The 22212-nt window shown below is 42.0% G+C and overlaps 1 protein-coding gene across 4 annotated transcripts in view; it reads right to left on the bottom strand.

The window, feature by feature from the left end:
• ACSL6 (acyl-CoA synthetase long chain family member 6) overlaps positions 1-22212 on the bottom strand; it is a 124713-nt gene that overhangs the window by 19985 nt on the left and 82516 nt on the right. For 3 of the 4 annotated variants that reach the window (XR_012896353.1, XM_006116077.4, XM_075900364.1), the window contains exons 10-14: positions 16224-16297; positions 11101-11178; positions 6304-6438; positions 4648-4782; positions 1804-1899 (exon numbers count right to left, since the gene is read on the bottom strand). Coding sequence is in view for 3 of the 4 variants with exons in the window: in XM_006116077.4 (XP_006116139.3) it covers positions 1804-1899; positions 4648-4782; positions 6304-6438; positions 11101-11178; positions 16224-16297 (518 nt within the window). In the remaining variant the exon portion in view is untranslated. Of the gene's footprint in view, positions 1-1803; positions 1900-4647; positions 4783-6303; positions 6439-10964; positions 11043-11100; positions 11179-16223; positions 16298-22212 lie in introns of all 4 variants that reach the window. The other variant, XM_006116076.4, reaches the window with a different exon arrangement.

The following is a 22212-nucleotide window of genomic DNA, read 5'->3' as shown; positions in this document are numbered from 1 at the left end:
AGAAAGGTCCCTTCAGTATGTGTCTGTGTCTCCAAAGTCCACCTGCTGCCCGCGTACCCTCTCAATGACCCCTTCTCCCCTGCCTCTTGTGCAATGGAGTCCCACACTTCCTCCTACTCACCCTTTCCTCCCAGCATTTTTAGAATGCCATGAAGCCGCTGATTCACACTCCATCCCCACTCCTCTCCTTTCCCTCCCTCTCTCCCTCAGCTTGAACAGCCACAAAGAAGCTAATTCACAGCATTCAAGCTCTGGGAGTGTGGGGGAGGAGCATGAATCTGTAGATTCATGGTGCTCTGAAAGTGCTGGAAGGGAGGGGGAGGAATAGGAAGTACAGGCTTCCAGTGTGCCACAGTGTGGAAGACGCGTTTGGGGTTGGAGGACAGCCAGAGGGTCCACTGGCCACAGATGGAGTCCCAGTGGGCTGCATGTGACACGCAGGCCACAAGTTGTCTATCACATTCCAAACCAGTCACACAGAAATAAGGCAATTTGGGGCTGTTAGAAAGATGATCCAATCTAATGCCTCCAGGTAAAGGAAAGATCCTTGAAGGTTTAAAGAAAACAGGCTGATAGCCTTCTGGCCGGCAAGGACCTACATACATGGGTGTCCGGTAGCATAGACGGGGGAAGGCTTTGATTTTACCAAGTGCCAGGCATGTCCCCGCCCATACTCCACCCTCAGAACACCTGCTGTAGGCATTCTGGGGACGGAGCATTGCTGCCCCCAGTGCCCACCCTCCCCGTGCTCCAGGAGCCAGGGAAGCTGGAGCCATGTGGCCTCCTCCCTCCCTGGTACTCCAGGGTCCAGGGATGCTGGGGCACACATATTTGCCTCCTCCCTTTTCTTCCTCTCCCTGGGTTGGGTCATGTGCTCAGTGGTGTTTGTGGCCTGCAGTGCAGTTTGGATTTACATATGGCTCAACACATGGCCAGGAGCCGAAACAAACAAACAAAAAAAGTCAATATAATGGTCTTCTGTTGATATGCATTTTAGTAGTTAAATTCCCAGACTGTCATTGCTCATTAAAAGTGCTGTCAGATGGGTGGAAATCAGGTACATATTGCATTTAATTAATATCAGCAGAACTGACTTAAATGGGGCCTGCATGTTGTATAGTTTTGCCTTAATCTTTGTATTCATGCCCATCAGTGTGAAAGAAGCTATTTGCATATAGTTGCATGTATATGCAACCACACTTAAGTTGTGGTCCTCGGCATGTGCTGGGAGTATCTTTGTTGCTCTCGGAGCTTCCAAAGTTGAGTAGCCTTGGGCTAAAGTATACCTGAAAATATCACTCTATATTAGGGGCAAACAGGAAGTAGGGGGGAAGAAAACATGGGAACCAGGGGAAAAATGGAAACTAGATTCATGCTTTCTGGAAGCTAACCCCATTGAATTGTTTGCATCTCTGGACTTTAGGTATTGTTGTTCTCTGTGCATGTGAGAAGAACCAGGGAAGTGGATGGGGGAAAGGGATAAACCCTCTAACACCTAGATCCAGATATTCCTGAATCTGCATCCAGATCCAGAGCTGAGCTTTGCTATTGGTTACCTTTATATAGAAATAGTGAAAGCCCTGGATCCAAACTCCCCAAAGTTTAGAGTAGTTTGTAGCGGTGTCTGATTTTTGAGGTTCAAACCCACTCTTGCTACTCATATCTTTGACCCTCCAGAAAAAAACAATGTCTATTGTGGCTGATGATGGTAAATATTATTTTAAATATACAGTCCCCTTTATTTCTAAACAACTAGAATAGCTAGTCCAGCAGGGCATGTGAATAACTGTTGATGTGGTGTACCTGACATCCAAGTGCTGCCCGAAGGAACCCTAGAACAGTTGGAGAAGCAGGGGCAGCTCCTGTGACAATCATCCTAACACATCCACCAAGGCTTGCCTGTTAGATGATAAAAAAATAAAATAAAAAAAAAAAAACCACAACAACTCAGCCTTCCATAGGAGCATAAACATTTAGTCAAATCTTGAAAGAAAATGCACTGAGGTACCCCTCCCCCCCAAAGAAACAGCCCTTCTTCCATAGAAAATGATAGTCTTGATCATAGCTCTGAGAAACCACGTACATCATGGACCAGGAAACAATTTTACTAGCCATTGTACAAACACAAAACCAACCCCCACTGTGCTTTGGCTAGTCCCTATTCAAATAAATACTAGGGATTCCTTCACTCTCTTTCTTAAGACTATTCCACAGTCTTAGCTTCCAACTGATCCTGCATAGGCAGACCTTTTTGCCCAAATGGTGCCTTCAAAAGTCAATACTGCCTGGCATAGATGCAGAGATGTGCCTGTATACAATCATAAAAATGTAGAGTCGGCCAGGACCTTAAGAGGGACCTCATCACTTCATGCTGAAGTGGGCATTGATCCACCTGACTCTGTATGACTTTATGGTTTGGACAAAAATCAACCTAATGTTCTGCCACCATTATTTTTTTTGCTCATTTTTATCATATTGCTTTGGTGGTTCCTCCCTGAACAACTCCAAACAACTCCGCTCCTTTTTTAATGTTGATGTCCTACAAGTATCTGTATGGTATTACATCAACCCCATCATCACCTTTCAGCTATGCTGAAAGTCCAAAAAGGAAGGCAAAGAGTTTCTTGTAATTTCTAGGCTTTGAGGTTAAGAAGGTCACTCTCATTTTTGCTAGATCCTAAATAAATGGAGATCCTGATTTGCCTTGTATCTGGAAAGACTGGTGCCTGGTCTGCATGATTTGAATGCTTATCTTTGCAGACTGAGGGTGAGCAGTTCACAGAGGAAAGGAGCAGTCAGTTTAGCTAGCTAAACATAAAGTGACAGGTCACTGGATAAGTCATCCAATAAGAAAATTAATTAACCACAACTTCCGAGAGTGATATAACACATCATGTTTTACTGAGGAACCCTGCAGCAAACAGCAGGATTATTCTGCTTGCTTCCAACAGGCCCTCAGATACTCTGTTTTCCTTTACCTCTTGTTCAATTGAATATTAAATGCATAGGTATTTAACTATTTAACTGTGGCCTTCTATGCTTTCTCCTAGGGGAAAATGGTTTAGGATATGTACAACGGCCCTAATCCAAAAGTCACTGAAATCAATAGAATTTTTCAATGGATTTTGGAACAGCCTAAATATCTTTAGCAAAAATACATTTTCCCGTCCACTTTTTTCTTTTATTTCAGCTTGACTGGCGCGGAATCAGAGGAGGATCACCACAAATACATACAGTACTTGCTGCTGGGTCTCAGTGGAAAAAACCCACAATTCTATCTCATTAATAGGCTGAATTCACAGGGATGGGACCCTGTATCCCCGAGAGTGTCTGGATGATTAAGGAGGCAGGAAGACCCAGAGAAAATAGATTTGTTAAGCCCATTTTTGTGTGAATATAGCTATTTTTCTTCCATTCCTGCCTCTGTCCCCAATATTTTGAGACATTGTTTTATAGTGGCTCACCTGGGACATTTTAGGTATATGAAGTACGTACTGAATTTCAATATAAAACTAAACATTCTGGCTGTGTCTACACTATAGCCTCTTGTGCAAAAACATATGCAAATGAGGCAAAGCATGGAATATTGCCATGCCTCATTTGCATAATTAAGGAGGCTCCGTTTTTGTGCAAGAGGCTTTTGCACAAGAGCTATTCTTCCTGAAAAAACTGTGGAAGAACGGCTCTTGCATGTAGACGGTTCCTTTTTGCACAAAAGCCTCTTGCACAAAAACAGAGCCTCGCTAATTATGCAAATGGGGTGCAGTGATATTCCACGCTTTGCCTTATTTGCATGTTTTTGCGCAAGAAGCTATAGTGTAGTTATAACTTCTGGGTGGAATTCTCTGGTGGCCTAGCTCTTGTGAAACAGACCCTTTGGCACTTTATTCCCCATACATAATAATAAATAGAAATTTGTTCAGATTCCTAAAATTTTACATGAAACAGCAGAGTGTTCTGCTGCCTCTTCACCATCTTGGATTTCATGTTATGCACCTGTTAAGTCCATAAAATAGCACTTAAGCAATACCTAAATGACACCTATATGTTGTGCTTACACTCACCACAGGGATTGATTTCATCCAAGTGCCCAAAGTCATAGCAAAAATAAGCAGATTAAACCAGTGTTTCTTAAAGTGCTCCACAGACCAATTCTGAGAAAGCTGCTACCGGGTCGCTCCAGTTTGTTTACTTACTGGCTCCGCAACCATGGAGACTCGTGGCTCCCATTGGCTGTGGTTTGCCATATGCAGCCAAGGGGAACCACAGAAAGCAGTAGCCTGAGTCATGCTACTTCCCGTGGCTCCCCTTGGCTGCAAATGGAGAACCGCAGCCAATGGGAGCAGCGAGGCTCTGTGGCTGCTGAGCCAGTAAGCAAACAAACCAGAGTGAACAGGTAGCAGCTTTCTCAGCGTCAGTCCATGGGCCACTGTGAAAAACACTGGATTAAACTAATGCCTCTCTTAAAAGAGAAAAATGGTGCTCTCTCCTCTCTGGGTTCCTTCTTTCAGTTCCACTGTTTCCAAATCAGCCAAGCTAACACCTATGACAATTTCTAGCAGAAAATGTCTAGCAGAAAAATTGCAATTTTCATGCCATTTTATTTCTTGAGCAGCAGCTATACAGTCGCTTTTTCCATGTTCTTACCTGGATTTTATTAAAAAATAGTTTATCCCATAAGCTGTCATTTCTAATGATTCCACTTTGAACTTCAGCAGTTTTACGCTTTGCAGCAAATTCCAGAAGCCAACGTTTCAATGGAGTATCTGCTTGGCTAAAGATCTAAGAAAATGCAGGAGGGCATGAAAGATTACACAGCTCAGACAGAAAACATGACAGATTAATATCCTTATGATTAAGGTCACAGATATCAGCTTTATCACTGGGCAAAGCAGACTCCACTGTACTGATGTCAGTGAAGTTACTGTTATGCCAGCAGTATAATTAAGACGACCACAGTGCAGTTGTAGATATACCAATTGTGTTTGTTTCAATCTATTCTCAAATGTACTTACTTATCCCTTAAACATAAGAGAAATGTCAAGAGAATAGAGGCATTGACTATATTTAAATGACCATGTTTCTGTATGATTGCCATGATATGAACCATTAGGTGAAACAAGGATATAGTTCTAGGGCTGAACAATTTGAATATTTGGTAGCTAATACAAATATCATTGCTATTTGTTGAGGCGATGGTGCCCATCTTTATTTGTTTCATCAGACAGCAGCCCAAACTGGATCTTCATAACAATACTCCCTGTACTCATCTAGAGATTGAGAAACCAAAACCGCAAATTTGAACTGAAAGTGAAATGAACACCAAATAAAATTAATGGGTAGCAGGTTTAAAACTAATAAGCAAAAGTTCTTCTTCACACAGCGCATAGTCAACCTGTGGAACTCCTTGCCAGAGGAGGCTGTGAAGGCTAGAACTATAACAGAGTTTATAGAGAAGCTAGATAAATTCATGGAGGTTAGGTCCATAAAAGGCTATTAGCCAGGGAGTAGGAATGATGTCCCTGGCCTCTGTTTGTCAGAGGCTGGAGAAGGATGGCAGGAGACAAATTGCTTGATCATTGTCTTCAGTCCACCCCCTCCAGGGCTCCTGGTGCTGACCACTGTCGGCAGAAAGGCTTCTGGGCTAGATGGACCTTTGGGTCTGACTCAGTATGGACATTCTTATGTAAGTTTGCTCAATAGTTTGTGCCTCAGGCCCATCTCTTACTTTTAGGATAAATACTCTACCCATACTGAACATGCCTACTAAATACGTTATCCTCTTAAAAAATCTTCCACAGAGTTCTGAGATGATTGTCACATAGCAAGAAGGATTTTTAGCCACAAGTCAGCCTTGAGCTTGCAATATTTAAATTCTTTTCAGATCGACCATCATCTCTTTCCTGTCACTGCCAGCAGAAAGTGAGAACTAAGCTCTAGAAGTAGCTCAAAAAAACAGAGAAAACATTAGCACATCCAAGTTTGATTCATGTTTCACTGTCTTGTACCAATGACATTGTAAGGAATATAACCATTGAATGCAGTGGGAGTAGGAACAGGACCTATATACAGAGAATTTCACTTTCACCGAGTGGGTTACGTCCTCAGCTAGTATAAGTAGACATAACATCACTGACTTCAGAAAGGTTATGCGGATTTACACCCACTGAAGATCTGGTCAAATATATTTGCAGTGAGACACAAAAAGAGTCTTGGAAAAAAACCAAACCTACGGGAAGTCTCCAAGTTAACTAGTAGACAATTGCTGACTATATTACTATAAACAGAATAAATGAAATTTACCTTATCATACATTCTATTTAATAATCGTGGTACAACAGGGAAAATGGTTGGACGCAGTGCTTTCATATCATCTGATAAGAGACGGATATCTCCTTGAAAGAATCCAATTCGCCCCCCATGGCAATATACGACAGACTATGATGAGAGAAAAAACAGAATACTTATTTCCTTCCATTTAATCACTATGGCAAAAGCACCTCTCTCCCTGTTCTAAAGACATTCCTGAAATTTTATTTACCATTGTGGCTAATGGGTTTAAAAAAACCCAGCTAAACCACATAGTAAATTGGGTAGAAACACACTGATATAGTATGGACCTTAATCATAGATCCTTTACTTAGTATTCATAGTTAGAAAACAGAATTTAGTACAATTTGTGGGAGAAAAAGGAATGAAAGCTATAAGGCATGATTTTCAAAAGCAGCTGACTCCCTTAGGAACACAAGTCCCACTGAACTCCATAGGGCGTCTGCTCCTAGGATGAGAATTTCAAAAGTGTTTAAGTTCCCAATTTCTGCTTTTTGTATTTTTACCATATGACTTCTTATGCAACTCCACAATTAAATCTGCTTATTAGGTTGTCATTTAATCAGATTGCACACAGTTCTCTTACATGGTCACTCCAGAACTACTGTATCAGATGGGGGAAGCTGTCTTGAAGTGGAGCACACTTCAGAGATAGCTCTGTGTATGGCTGTGGGGTTACACTTATTCTGGCCAGGTGGAGGTGAAAGGCGCTGGTGAACAGCCTGTGATTTCATGTTCTGTGGGACACCATTTTCTTTAGTCTCACCTCTGATTCTGGGGGATAGGAAAACATTTAGTTATTTATGCATAATTCACCACGAAATCTCTATGCTAGTCCTTTTCTGATTAACAGAGGGTTCTTCGTGTCTTTTTATGTCTTCTGAGACTACCATAGAATCATAGGGTTGGAAGAGAGGTCAGGAGGCCATAGAGACCAACCCCTGCTAATCCATTCCAGTGCTTCACCACCTTCTAGTGAAATAATTTTTCCTAATGTTCAACCTAGATTTCCCCCATCTGTAACTTGAAACCTTTGCTCCTCGTTCTGTCATCTGTCACCACTGACAACAGCCTCTCTCCATCCTCTTTGGACTCCCCTCCCCCTTTCAGATAGTTGAAGGCTGCTGTCAAATCCCCCCTTACTTTTCTCTTCTGCTGAATAAATAAGCCTAGTTCCCTCAGTCTCTCCTCATAAGAAACGTGCTCCAGTCGTCTAATCATTTTTGTTGCCCTCCACTGGACTTTCTCCATGCAGCTGTTAGAATTTCCTATAACATTTCCTTCGAGGAGAGGAGAGGTTGAGACTATTGTTAACCTAATGACAAAACAGGAGATCCAGAAGGTGGAAGACCCAAGTGGGATTCCCTGCACAGGGCCATAAACTCCACTGCTGAGGCTGGGAGGACTATGAAGTATCTACTTAGCCCTAGGAAATAGCATTAAGCCAATTTTGAGGCTCCTGACCTACAACTGCCTGAACCCATGGTTCCTCTCATTCTGAGCAGGAATACTATTGCAACAACATATTAACAGTAAGGTAAAACTCCTTTTCTGAGTGCAATGTGAAGACTCTGGTGGGGGGAAGTAGAGTTTCGGGTAGTGAGCAAAAAATCAGAACAACTGTCAGAGCATGCCAGGTACGCATTTGGTGAAAAGAAGCCACTCCTTTGTGAAAAACATTAGTGTATATTTAAGAAGTTACTGCCTAGCCAAGTCAAGTGTGAAGAGTTAATTCATAACCCCCCAGTACATTTTAGGCATTGCAAAAAAATGCAATATCATTGAGTGATCAGTTTTATTTATCTCTTAAATTGATTGATTTTTGTTGGGTTGGAGAGGAAATTCTCAGGACACAAAGGATAGTAAGGAATATGCAATCAAATCCCATTTATTCTTGGGGAAATTCTGCAGTTGTTGCATTTGGAGTAGGGATGTAAATGGTATGAGGCTTATGGTTACAGTTAACCAGGAGGGGCTGGAGCAGCTCCCCACCTGCTATGGGCAGGAAGCTGCTCCAGCCCCACAGAGCCCCTTTCAGGCCACAGCTGCTCCAACCCACCAGCCAGAGCAGCCCCTGTCCACAGTTGGCCTAGTCCACCCCCCCTCTCTCCCACTGTAGACAAGGGCTGTATCAACCGGCCAGTCAGAGCAGCCCATGTTCTCAGTGAGGGGGAAGGGAGAGTACACCAGTCCAGCTGTGGTGGCCCTCCTACCCACTACTGTTTAATAAGTTAACAGGTACATCTTAACATTTAACCAGTTAACTAAATAAACAGGATTTTACACCCCTAATTTGGAGCCATAGAAAAATTGCAGAATACCCCCAGTACTGTCCCATTGGAAGTCATTGGGAGTGAACCACCTAACTCTCTCATGTGCCTGTTAAACTCCTCCCTCACCTCAAACCTTACATTTCCAAAGTTATGAGGAAATAGCCTTATAACTTCTACTGAGTAAATGGGAGTTATGCACCCACACCACATAGAAGAGCTCTGCATAAGCTTGCCTCTCGCTGACAGAAGTTGTTCTAATCAAAGATATTACCTCCTCCACTTGGCTTCTTTAATATCCTGGGACTGACAGGGCTACAACATTGTTAATATTTATGCTCTAGGTACTCACAGGAATTTAATCAATGAAAGCTTGTGGATTTAAGAGATACCACTCTTTCAAATCCACACAGGCCTGCTGATGGGGTGGGCAGTAAAGGCTGCAACTGCTGCAGGGCCCAGCAATTCAAAAGGGCCTGGGGTTCCCATCCACTGTTACTTTATTTTATGGGCTCTTTAAATAGCTGCTGGAGCACTGCATGGTGCACTCCAGGCAGCACTGAGGAGGGGGCGCCTCATGGTCTCTGCATCATGGAAGGTGGCTGCCCCAGTCCTACCCCTTCCACTTGAGGCCTCGTCTCTTCTGGGAGTGTGAAACTGGCCCCCCACCTTGCCCAGGGGCCTGGCAAGGCTGTCTGCTTCCCTGAACCCACATATGCCCATGGTTCATGGCTAAATAATTAAAGATCCATATGGGAAAAAAAATGAGTCACCATATATGCACAGAGAAAAAAAAATCATTAATGGAGATATTGAGGTTTAAAGAGTAATCCCAGGAGTCTGAATAGTTTTATTTATAAGTTTTATGAGTGCATAAAAATGTCTGAAGACAGTGAAAGTTCTATTTTGCTATTCCAAAAATAATGGTTATTTTAAAGATAACTTTTAGATGTATTTGAAAAACCTATCGTGTAAAGGAAGTTTTGCAATAGAAATGCAGGTGGTGTATACTTTTAATTACAGACTGATTAGCAGGCAGACACAGAGCTCTTTACTACAACAGTATCCTGTGAACTCAGTTGCTTTCAAGTGTTCCTAAAATTGATTAAGTAATTTCATCAACTGAGTCTGTATTAAGCTATGTTTAATAAGCAAGCTGCTTTGTCGACAAAACCCTGTAGTCTAGACGCAACCCTACAGGCAATAACACCTTCTGTCGACAGAACTCTGTCGACAGAAGGTGTTATGCCTCGTAAAATGAGGTTTACCAACGTCAACAAAACTGCTGAGTTCTGTCGACGTTATGTCGACAGAACTCAGCGGTAGTGTAGACGCTGGTATAGTTTTGTCGACAAAAGTCCACTTTTGTCGACAAAACTCAGTAGACTAGACACACCGTTAGAAAGAAAAAAAAAAGACTATTGTAGAGTCACCAGGGTGAATATAAAAATGAGATTACATGTAGAAATATACTGAATCCTTCTCTCCAAATTCTCTATGAAGCACATATTTCCAAGGTGCAGTTTTCTTCAGATAACAGAAAGTAATCTAAGTCTGGTATAGCTGTTATTACAGTAAGGCCCAAAGCTGAACTACAAATGCAAAAATCCCACAAAAATAAAAACTTCGGGAAAGCTGGTGTTCAGATTTGGATAAAAAAAATTGGATTGTCTCAAATCTCACCACAGAACTGAATCCAGATCCAAACTTCACAGTTCTGGTCAATCACTAGTTCATAGATTTTTTAGGCCAGCAAGGAATCACTATGATAATTTTATCTGACCTCCTGCACAAAATAGGAGTTATAACACAAGCTATCACCTCTCTTATTTGGAAAGAATGAGAAGTCACTTATATGAGTCAGTACTTCTAATTGTCATTATTTCCAAGACACAATGGCTTCTATAATTATTGCACCTATCTGCCAGGAACATTGCAAACGCCACCACCATAGATTTTTTTCCTGCTTTTCAGTTTCTGCATATCTGATTTATTTATACCATATAAAGAGTGAAGTTGATAAAGAATATGTACAATACTATTTTAACCACCATGATTGCTGGTTATCCTTTTTGGGAACAGCTTTTCAGAGAATAGATCTCTTTTGCTCTCAGACCATAATTATTTCTCTACATATGCCATTTTCTGATCTCAGTTATACTCCAGAGACTCCCCTGGAGCTGCCCCAGATTTACCTATTGAAATGAAATCAGAACCACACCCTGGAGCCACACCCACAACACTTTTGGAGTATGATCCATTTTAGCTCTATAGTATATTGTGGAGTATTTTGCTATGTTTATTATTTTATATCTTATTGTTTAGTGTGGAAACAGAGGACTTCCACTCACACTATGACCTTACCTGTACCATTCTCTCAAACATGTGTGCTAAAGGCAAATAGGAAATGTGTACATCCTCACAAGAAGGAGACCACTGACTCTGGAAGAAAAACACAAGGAGCCCCACAAGGCCTAGTCAGTTCAGGCAGGTTTCTTACCTGTATAACTCTTTCAAACATGTGAGCCAGAGGCAGGAAGGAGATGAGCACATCGTCCTGTCTCGGAAAGATCACTTTCTGCAGGTGAAGGGCATGGGAGACAGAAAGGAAAGAAACACTGACAGGAAGACAACAAAAGAGTCATAAAACAATAAAAAGAAAAATGGCACCAGAGGAACATAAGGGTGAAGATTGTCAAGAAAGAGAGAGCAGCATACGAAGTGAAGTGTTAGGCCACAACATCAATGAAGCTAAGTTAGCGGGAGTAGAAAAGCGCTTAAGGATGTACATAGAGAGCAAAGGAGAACTCTCCCCTCTGCAAGATTGTATTTATCAAGAATATTCTGCAGCTCATACTGCAAACAAGTCCTGACACAAAGGAATACAATTTCCCACCATGGGCTTTTAAAGTGAGGGGACCAAAAAGAGTTGCACACTCAGGGTTGACATCTGCCTCAAAACGGGTGTCTGGGCATTTGAAATGTCCAGATTCAGGATAGTGATAGAAATGTAGCCGTGTTAGTCTGGTGTAGCTGAAACAAAAGACAGGACTGTGTAGTACTTTAAAGACTAACAAGATGGTTTATTAGGTGATGAGCTTTTGTGGGCCAGACCCACTTCCTCAGATGAAATAGCGGAAGAAAATTGTCACAACCATATATACCAAAGGATACAATTAAAAAAAAAATCCTTTTCGTATGTGTTTATTTTTTTTAATTGTATCCTTTGGTATATATGGTTGTGACAATTTTCTTCCACTATTTGATCTGAGGAAGTGGGTCTGGCCCACGAAAGCTCATCACCTAATAAACCATCTTGTTAGTCTTTAAAGTGCTACATTGAAACAAAAAACAGGACTGATTCAGGATGTGACTATTACAGGCACAGTGCTCAGCTGCATTGAGTACCCACTCACACTTCCACTCAGCCTCAGTGCAGCTGAGACAGGAGGAACTCTGTCAATAATGGGAATGGCCAGAGCCAAAATAGTCCCCAGCATAAGTTCAAATTGGGACAGGGCTGCTTTGCTGGCTGGAGATAGAACCAAATGTATTCCACCAATCTTCAACTTTCTTTTGTTCCTGGAATACATCCTTTATTTGGTCGACCCTGACAGGAGCCAGAGGTTAGCTATTCCAGCTTTACGCTAGCTCCCTTTGGTTGTGGATTGCCATTCCCAGCCAATGGGAGCTGCGGGAAGCAGTGTTTCAGTCTGCACAACTTCCTGAAGCTCCCATTGGCCAGGAACAGTGATCCATGGCCAATGTGAGCTGTGAGCTGCCATACCTGCAGAGGCGCAGGTAAATAAAGCGTCTGGTGACCCACCATGGACTAACCATGGTGAACCACATCCAGCCCAGGAGCCTCTTATTGCCCACCACTGCCATGGTGTTTAGGCTTTATGACCCCTTTTGTCCATGTGCATCCTCACTGAAGTTAGTGGAGCTCTGCAGAGCCACAAGGGCCACCTGTGCACATCCAATTTCAGATTCATATTCCATATAATCAGAAAGGAAACAAAAAAAAACCCCTCTCTACATAGAACAGTTTCAAGTTGTAGGGATAGCCATATTACAGCTATTGCAGAAACTGAGGGCTGGATTGTCCATTATGTTGTGCCTTGTAAGCCAGTGCAAAGAGGATGTAAAACCCTGCTTAATCAGAATGGTATCATTCCACATCCGCTTTGTACTTCCAATGCTCTGCTGTAACTGTCAATAGAAGCCCCTGAGTTTCTTTCCCATGGAAAGGAATACTGAAGCGGCCTCTCATTGGGACACTCTTTCCTGCAATCTCCTGAGATCAGATGTAGTAAAAATTTAGTATTTTCATTGTCCTGTTTCACTTGTGCCTTTATATGGCAGTCTTTTTTACAGGCGAGTAAGATACTGAGAGCCGCTAGTCTACCTGCAAGTGTCTCTTCAAAATCTGTGAGAACAGTTGTGAAAAACCAGTCTCACCACGGGAGAGGTTGTATTTTCTGTTTTGCTAAAAAAAAAGAGAAATATTTTGTGCCTTTGATGCGATTTTTTTCAGTTTTTCCCAAAAAATTAAAATCTTTGCTCCCTTCTCCAAACCAGCGGTGGTTTTTTATTTTGTATTTGGCAAATATGGTCAGATTTGTTCCAGGGTAAACGCTTGGCCTTTGTGAAATTTCTTTTCCTTGGTATCTGACAAATACTTTCTAGAAACAAATTCAGTTTTCAAAAATAATGTTCCATTAAAAAGTCCGTGGCCAAAGCAACCATGGCACAGAACTTCCTATGTGCATGCATTTCTCACAGAAAATTCATGGGATTTTACTCCCTTGTTTCGCTTTGAATGTTTCATGCTTTGGTTAAATTTCCTTAGTGCGGCAAGTTATTGGATCATCATATATTAAAGGTGGATAATAAATATACTCGTTTCCAGTAATGTTCAAATAGCTAAGTGCTTTAGCCTTCAACTACATAATGACAGTGTTAGGTCTTGATCCAATCCCATTAAAAATGAATGAAAAAAATCCTATTTCCTGCAATGGACATTCAGTCGGGCTTTGGGGCTTGATTCTGCAAAAATACTAAGTAGTTTCAATTTCCGTTGAACTTGAGGATGTTCAGCATCTTGCAGGGTCAAGTTCTTAGTGCTTACTAATGTGAACACTTCCACTGACATTTTATTGTGATAATTAAGCCCCAATCTTACAGGCACTGAAAAGAATTCAATGGATTACTCTCATCACATTCATGAGTATTTGCAGTATTGGGAACTAATTGTGGGGACCTCTGCATATTCAAGCCTGAAAAATAAAAGTACTTACCTTCTTTGAGATGTGTTGCTCATATCTATTCCAATTAGGTGTGCATGCGCCACGTGCATAGCTGCTGGAAAGTTTTACCCTACCTGCTACCCTTTGGGTTGGGTGTAGAGCTTTCTCCCCACCCCCGGAGTGGCACCAGGGTGATGCCCTATGTATGATCCTGCCAACACAACCACTCCTCAGTTCCTTCTTGCCATCTACTCCATCAGTGGGGAAATAGGGTGGGAATTGAATAGATATGAGCAACACATCTTGAACAACAGTTACAAAAGTTGAGTAACCATTTTTTCTTCAAGTGCTTGCTCATATCTATTCCAATTAAATTCACAAGCCTTACCCAGGAGGAGTATCTGGAGTCAGAGGGTGACAGTCTAGAACTGTGGCACCAAAAAGCCTCATCCTGTCTTGATTGTTTCATGATGGCATAGTGCAATGTGAAGGTATGTACCAAAGACCGAGTTGCAGCTCTACAGATTTCCTGGACTGGTACATGAGCCAGGCAAACTGCCAAAGATGCCTGTGCTCATGTAGAGTGTGCCAGAAGAAGCAGTGGGGGAACCTTGTCCAGATCATAACACGCATGGATACACGCCATGATCCAGGAAGACATGTGCAGCAATGAGACTGGTAGCCCCTTTAAGTGATCTGCCACCACCATGAACAGCTGTGAGGATTTCCGAAAGGGCTTGGTCTGGTCAATGTAGAAGGCAAGCATGTGCTTCACATCAAGACAGTGCAGTCTTTTCCCCCTGTAACTTCTGGCAGGGCTTAGTATAGAACACAAGGAGAAAAATGTTCTGTCCATTATGGAAGCTGGAGACCACTTTCAGAAGAAAAGCTGGGTGAAGGCAAAGCTAAACCTAGTCCTTGTCAATGACAGCGTATAGGGGTTCCGACATCAGGGCATGAAGCTCCAGCAGAGGTGATCTCAACCAGAAAGGTCTCTTTCCAGGAGCGTTAATGCAGAGAGCATGAGGCCAGGACCTTAAAGGGGTGTGAATACTTAGCGGACCAGGTTGAGGTCCCACTCAGGGACAGAGTGCTGAGCTGGAGGGTGAAGTCTGTCTATATACTTGAGAAAATTCCCTACTAGGGGAAGAGAACAGCTAGCTTCTCCCTGATGGAAAGCCAAAATATCCACCAGGTGGACCATAAGTGATGAATTCACTAAACCGTGCTGCTACAGGGACACAAGGTACTCCAGCACCTGAGGAATGGAGGTAGATAAAGGGTCCCGATTACAGTGCAGGCACCAACATGAAAAGTGCCTCAATTTAGCAGAGTAAGTGAGCCTGGTAGAAGGTTTCCTGCTACTAAAGGAGACTTATTAGACCTGTTCTGAGCAGGCCAGCTTATCCAAGTTTAGCAACAAAGATGCCGTGCTGTGTGAGATGAAGTGAGTAGAGGTAGGTGGCAAAGATGCCTGTGGTCCTGCGTGATGAGGTCTGGGGTCAGAGGAAGCTGGATGGGTGTTTGCGCCGACAGCTCCTAGACAATGGAGTTCCTATGCTAACGGGCCCAAGTCTGGGCTATCAGGATAACATTTGCCCTGTCTCTGCAAAGCTTGAGGAGTACCTTGTGAACCAATGGGAATGGGGGAAAGGCATACAGGAGCCCAGAGAATGCATCTACAATGGACCACAGTCTGAGATTCCAAAATGAGCAGAAGCATTGGAACTTCTGGTTGGCCTAAGTGGCGATGGGATCAAGCTGGAGAAACTCCCACTTCTGGAAAATGGAGGTCATCTGGTTAGATCAACCACTCATGAGCAAAGAAGTGGCAGCAAAGAGAGGAATGAGGGGGAATCTGAGCAAGAAGGCCACTAATAGGGTGGTTAATGCTGGGCGATGATGCATAGACTGTTCGTGTATTGTGTGCAGAACAAAAGCTATCAAACAAATAATGAATAAGTAGGAAATTGATTTTCTCTGTGGATTGGTTTATGCAATGGGCAGCCTAGGGAAGATTGTAGTAATTGAGAGTGATGCTTAGAACTGAAACAATTTTACTGGGGTTCTTTGCCCATCATCAGGGGCCCAATACTGGAAAAATCAGCTCATTGACTTATCAGACTTAATTAAGCTCTCAGCATCTTGCAGGAGCAAGACCCAAATGCATGTACCTGTAACTGAGGAGGAATCAACTGTCATTCACTGCTAACGGCTTAGTGTTGTTCATATTTCAATGGCTTGGGCCCCAGGAGAGTGAGATTTCACTTTGTTATCTTCTCCAGGATATTTCCACATCTTGGATAGATTCAAAATAACCCGAAAATTCAAAATGAAAAATTCATAGTATGCGTGAATAGATCAGGGTATTCACCTCTGTCACTTTCAGAAAGCCGGAAAAATCAGCAACCACATTCCTGTGAGTCAACATAGCACCTTTGGGGTTCCCTGAAAAGAAAAAAAAAATAGAGCAGAGTTTTAATAAAAGACCTGTAATAAATTTTCAAAAGCTTCTAAGACCCAGAGGTGTTAAACCAACTTCCCTTCCTGAAATCTAAAATGACATTTTTCACAAATGAGCTATTTCTATGTGGAAAAATATAGAAAGACGTTTGAACAGTTTCAGTATGAAACGCACAGATGACCAACGGCAGGAGTTTATTGCATGCTCTAGGTCAGGTGCTAAGAATAAGCCAGTGAATGAAAGGATTTAAGAACAAATGTGCAACTTTTTAGAAAAATATTACTGCAAAATGATCGTAGCATGTTTTAATTGAAGGGTTTCTTCTATAGGCCAGTTTGTGAGCCCCATATGTTGAATAATAGCTTCCATTGCAAGTAGTTTGATTGAAATCAGTGAGACTCCTTGGAGAACAGTGCTATTGACAACTCACAGGGTCATGGCCAAACAGGATTATGGATTCACTTTACACTGAGTTGATTAGGGATAGTTGCTTTTATTAATCTAACTACATCACTACTGTTACATTGTTAATGCTGCCCTATGGTTCACAGCTACTACAAAGTGACATCAATAAACACAGGCAGAGCAATGCATAAGAGAGCAACAGGCACTTAGAAATGCTTACGTCCCTTCAGTCTGTGGGGAGTCCCATTCCTGTCACCTTGCATCAGGCTGCAGTGGATGTGGCTTCAGCTAAGGGAATCCAGGGCATCCTCCAAGGTCTAGGTCCCTGGTGAGTCTCAACGGGCACAGGGCTCCCTATACTAGTTACAGATGTTTACCGGGTGTGCGCATACTGGCTCAACGCCATTCTTATCACTTATGATCTGTGACCAAGGTCAAACCTGTTTAATGCTTAGTAGTTTCCCAGCTCAAATACATATGTTAAAGCTAATAACAGACAGCTGTTTGTACTTGCAGGGTTCCAGGCTATGTACAGTTAGGATGGAAACTTCCATCCCAGGCCTGCTAAGCTGCAGGACCCACATATGACTTATATGAGAGCTGTGTGAGTAAGAATTTCAAGATCTAGTCTTACTTTTGCAGCTACTCAAGACACCATTTGACACAGAAAAGTCACCTTGATTTTGGTTAAGAATGATCTCTAGAACTAGCATTTAACTTGAAGGTTTCTTTGGCAGATTACCATCTTACTATCACTGTCTTTTCTATTCTGAGTTATGGCTACGCCATGACCATATGAATAATGTTTTTGGGTGTTCACAGTCCTCAATACCCCCACATGTGGAGATTACTGGGTGACTCATATAGCCACAGGGCCATTGACAAAATCTGTAGCACTCTCATCCCTGGGCAAATAGAACACAGTCAGGACAGCACATTAAATACTTCTGAGCAAGTAAATAATAGAGAACACCTAGCGGGTGTTCAGGACCAGTCAGGAGCAGGAGATGGATTTCTGACCTCTTGCAATTTGTCTCCTGCCATCCTTCTCCAGCCTCTGACAAACAGAGGCCAAAGACACCATTTCTATCCCTTGGCTAATACCCATTTATGGACCTAACCTCCATGAAATTATCTAGCTTCTCTTTAAACTCTGTTATAGTCCTAGCCTTCACAGCCTCCTCTGGCAAGGAGTTCCACAGGTTGACTACTCGCTGTGTGAAGAAGAACTTTCTTTTATTAGTTTTAAACCTGCTGCCCATTAACTTCATTTGGTGTCCTCCAGTTCTTCTATTATGGGAACTAATAAATAACTTTTGTTTATTCGCCCTCTCTACACCACTCATGCTTTTATATACCTCTATCATATCCCCCCTCAGTCTCCTCTTTTCTAAACTGAAAACGCCCAGTCGTTTTAACCTCTCTTCATATGGGACCCGTTCCAAACCCCTAATCATTTTAGTTGCCCCTTTTCTGAACCCTTTCCAAGGCCAAAATATCTTTTTTGAGGTGAGACCACATTTGTTCACAGTATTCAAGATGTGGGCGTACCATAGTTTTATACAGGGTCAGGAAGATATTCTGTGTCTTATTTTCTATCCCTTTCTTAATTCCTAGCATCCTATTTGCCTTTTTGACTGCCGCTGCACACTGTATGGAAATTTTCAGAGAACTATCCATGACAACTCCAAGATCTCTTTCCTGATTTATCGTAGCCAAATTAGCCCCCATCATATTGTACGTATAGTTGGGGTTATTTTCCCCAATGTGCATTACTTTACACTTATCCACATTACATTTCAGTTGCCATTTTGTTGCCCAATCAGTCAGTTTGGTGAGATCTTTTTGGAGTCCCTCACTGTCTGCTTCTGTCTTGACTATCCTAAACAGTTTGGTATCATCCGCAAACTTTACCACCTCACTGCTTACCCCTTTCTCCAGATCATTTATGAATAAAGTTGAACAGGATTGGTCCCAGGACTGACCCTTGGGGGACACCATTAGTTACCCCTCTCCATTCTGAAAATTTACCATTTATTCCTACCCTTTGTTTCCTGTCTTTTAACCTATTCTCAATCCAAGAAAGGACCTTCCCTCTTATCCCATGGCAAGTGTAAATTACACAAGAGCCTTTGGTGAGGGACCTTGTCAACGGCTTTCTGAAAATCTAAGTATACTATATCTACTGGATCCCACTTGTCCGCATGTTTGTTAACCCCTTCAAAGAACTCGAATAGATTAGTAAGACATGATTTCCCTCTACAGAAACCATGTTGACTTTCGTTCATCAAATTATGTTCTACATGCTTCACAATTTTATTCTTTACTATTGTTTTGACTAATTTGCCCGGTACTGAAGTTAGACTTACCGGTCTGTAATTGCCAGGATCACCTCTAGAGCCCTTTTTAAATATTGGTGTCACGTTGGCTACCTTCTAGTCATTAGGTACGGAAGCCGATTTAAAGGATAGGTTACAAACCACAGATAACAGTTCAGCAATTTCCCATTTGAGTTTTTAGAACCCTTGGATAAATGCCATCTGGTCCTGGAGATTTGTTAACATTAAGTTTTTCTATTTGTTCCAAAACCTCCTCTAATGACACTTCAATCCAGGACAGTTCCTCAGATTCATCACCCACAACGGACGGTGCAGAAGCAAATAAATCACTTAGTTTGTCCACAATGGCTTTATCATCCTTGATTGCTCCTTTTATATCTCGATTGTCAAGGGGACCCATCGGTTTAGCAGGTTTCCTGCTTCTAATGTACTTAATAAACATTTTGTTATTTCTTTTTGAGTTTTTGGCTAGCTGTTCCTCAAAATCTTTTTGCTTTTTTTATTACATTTTTACACATGATTTGACAGTGTTTATGTTCCTTTCTATTTAACTCACTAGGATTGGACTTCCACTTCTTAAAAGATGCCTTTTTGTCCCTGACTGCTTCTTTTACATGGTGTTTAAGTCAAGGTGATTCTTTTTTAGGTCTCTTGCTATGTTTTTTAATTTGGGGTATACGTTTATTTTGGGCCTCTATTATGGTATCTTTAAAAAGTTTCCATGTAGCTTGCAGGGATTTGGCTCTAGTCATTGTGCCTTTTAATTTCTGTTTAACTAACCTCATTTTTGTGTAATTCCCCTTTTTGAAATTAAATGCCAGAGTGCTGGACTGCTGAGGTGTTCTTCCCACCACAGGAATGTTAAATGTTATTATATCATGGTCACTATTCCCAAGCGGTCCTGTAACGGTTCTCTCCTGGACCTGATCCTGCGCTCTACTCAGGACTAAATCGAGAATTGCCTCTTCCCCTTGGCTACGTCTACGCTGGCCCCTTTTCCGGAAGGGGCATGTAAATTTCATGAGTCGTCGTAGGGAAATCCGCGGGGGATTTAAATATCCCCCGCGGCATTTAAATAAAAATGTCCGCCGCTTTTTTCCAGCTTTTAAAAAAGCCGGAAAAGAGCGTCTAGACTGGCCCCGATCCTCCGGAAAAAGCGCCCTTTTCCGGAGGCTCTTATTCCTACTTTGAAAAGGGCGCTTTTTAAAAGCCGGAAAAAAGCGGCGGACATTTTTATTTAAATGCCGCGGGGGATATTTAAATCCCCCGCGGATTTCCCTACGACGACTCATGAAATTTACATGCCCCTTCCGGAAAAGGGGCCAGTGTAGACGTAGCCCTTGTGGGTTCCTGTACTAGCTACTCCAAGAAGCAGTTATTTAAGCCATTGAGAAATTTTATCTCTGCTTCTCTTCCTGAGGTGACATGTACCCAGTCAATATGGGGATAATTAAAATCCCCCATTATTATAGAGTTCTTTATTTTGGTAGCCTCTCTAATCTCCCTCAGCATTTCAAATGTCAGTATCGCTGTCCTGGTCAGGTGGTCGGTAATATAGCCCTACTGCTAATTTCTTATTATTAGAGCATGGAATTACTATCCATAGTGATTCTATTGAACATGTTGATTCATTTAATATTTTTATTTCATTTGATTCTACATTATCTTTCACATACAGTGCCACTCCGCCACCCAGTTTCACTGCTACGTCATACAGGCAGGCCCACAACATTTTGGCACCTGAGGTGGGGAGCTCAAATGACACCCCCATGCCACCTTTTCTCCTGCCTGCCTGTTATGTCTCTTGTGCCTTCCTTCCTCGAGCACAGCACTCCACCAACTCTGTACATCTAGAGCAGAGAGAATATATATGCACCAGCAGCAGACACAATTTTCTACACTCTGGGTCCTACTGGCACCACCCCAGTGTCTGGCACCTGAGGCGTCCGCCTCAGTTCGCCTCATGGCAAGGCCAGCCCTGAGGCAGACGCTTGACTGATAAGACAGGTTCTCTTACAAAGCACTAATATAGTGATAACTGAAAAAATAACAACCTCAGAGGCATGGGAATCCAGAGAGAATACTGTGAGCCAAGCTAAGTAGTATGTGTGCAGAGGAGACAAAGTAATTGCTTATCTTATATTCTGTTTCTTGCAAAAAAAGAAAAAAAACAAAAAAACAAAAAACAAAACAAAAACAAAACCCAACACCTCTCAAAAATCAGCTTGTGGATGCACCAGTCCACTCATCCATTTCTCATTCAAGCCATCAAGAGGAACCTGTCCCTGTGATTATTTTTCAAAAACAGCGATTGATTGCCTTAGTTTGATTACCTCATTGAAACATGTCTAGATTATATATCCCAGCTATATCACTTTCTTTCAGGACTCAGTGTTTTTCTTTCAGGACTCAGGCAGAAATCTTCAGTCATCCTGGGAAATTAGATGGTTTCTTCATTTCTTTCAAAACTTGAATTTGTTTATTGCGCCTCTGAAGATTTTTACTGCATGTTCAGATGATCCAAGAACATCTGCCAAGGTTGCTCCAAAACCATCATTATCATCACCATTTGATTGCAAGAAGGAAATTTTGGATATCCTTTCCTCCTTCTTCTATATGAGTAACAGCTGAAATCAGCATCCCTGTTTTCATAACCTTCATCACCAGAAGTTTCATCAATAAATAATTCCAGAACGAAACAGTGCTGCAGGGATTATGTTGATCTAGCTAGATGTGCCATGCGTGTTTTACCCTTTTTTTTTTAGTAAATTGGACTATTTATCAGAAAGTCTAGCAGAACAGAGTTTATTTTGCTACAAATCGTTTCCCACGGCCCATCCTGGATGGAACAGCAGCCTATTAGTGATACAGCTTTTTGAATAATTAAAGTATCCCCTACTTGAATTTGCCTCACAGATATAACAGCACAAAATATCCTGGAGATTGTACTACATGTTGACTCAGATGTACAACAGAGGCGTGTAAACAATGCTAAGTCATTCAAGTCAGTTAATCAATAATCAAAACATTACAGTCTTCATGTGTCATGTCAGCCAGGAGCTTGTCTGACTCTTTGCATATGTAAGAAAGGAATCTTTTCAATGTAACTGAACACTCCTGTTTAAATGTTCCTTCCAGCACTGAATGAATGTCAT

The sequence above is a fragment of the Pelodiscus sinensis genome, chromosome 17, assembly GCF_049634645.1.
Source record: "Pelodiscus sinensis isolate JC-2024 chromosome 17, ASM4963464v1, whole genome shotgun sequence".
NCBI lineage: Eukaryota > Metazoa > Chordata > Testudines > Trionychidae > Pelodiscus > Pelodiscus sinensis.
Note: the sequence above shows the minus strand (reverse complement) of the source record. Positions and strands in the feature narration are given on the sequence as shown.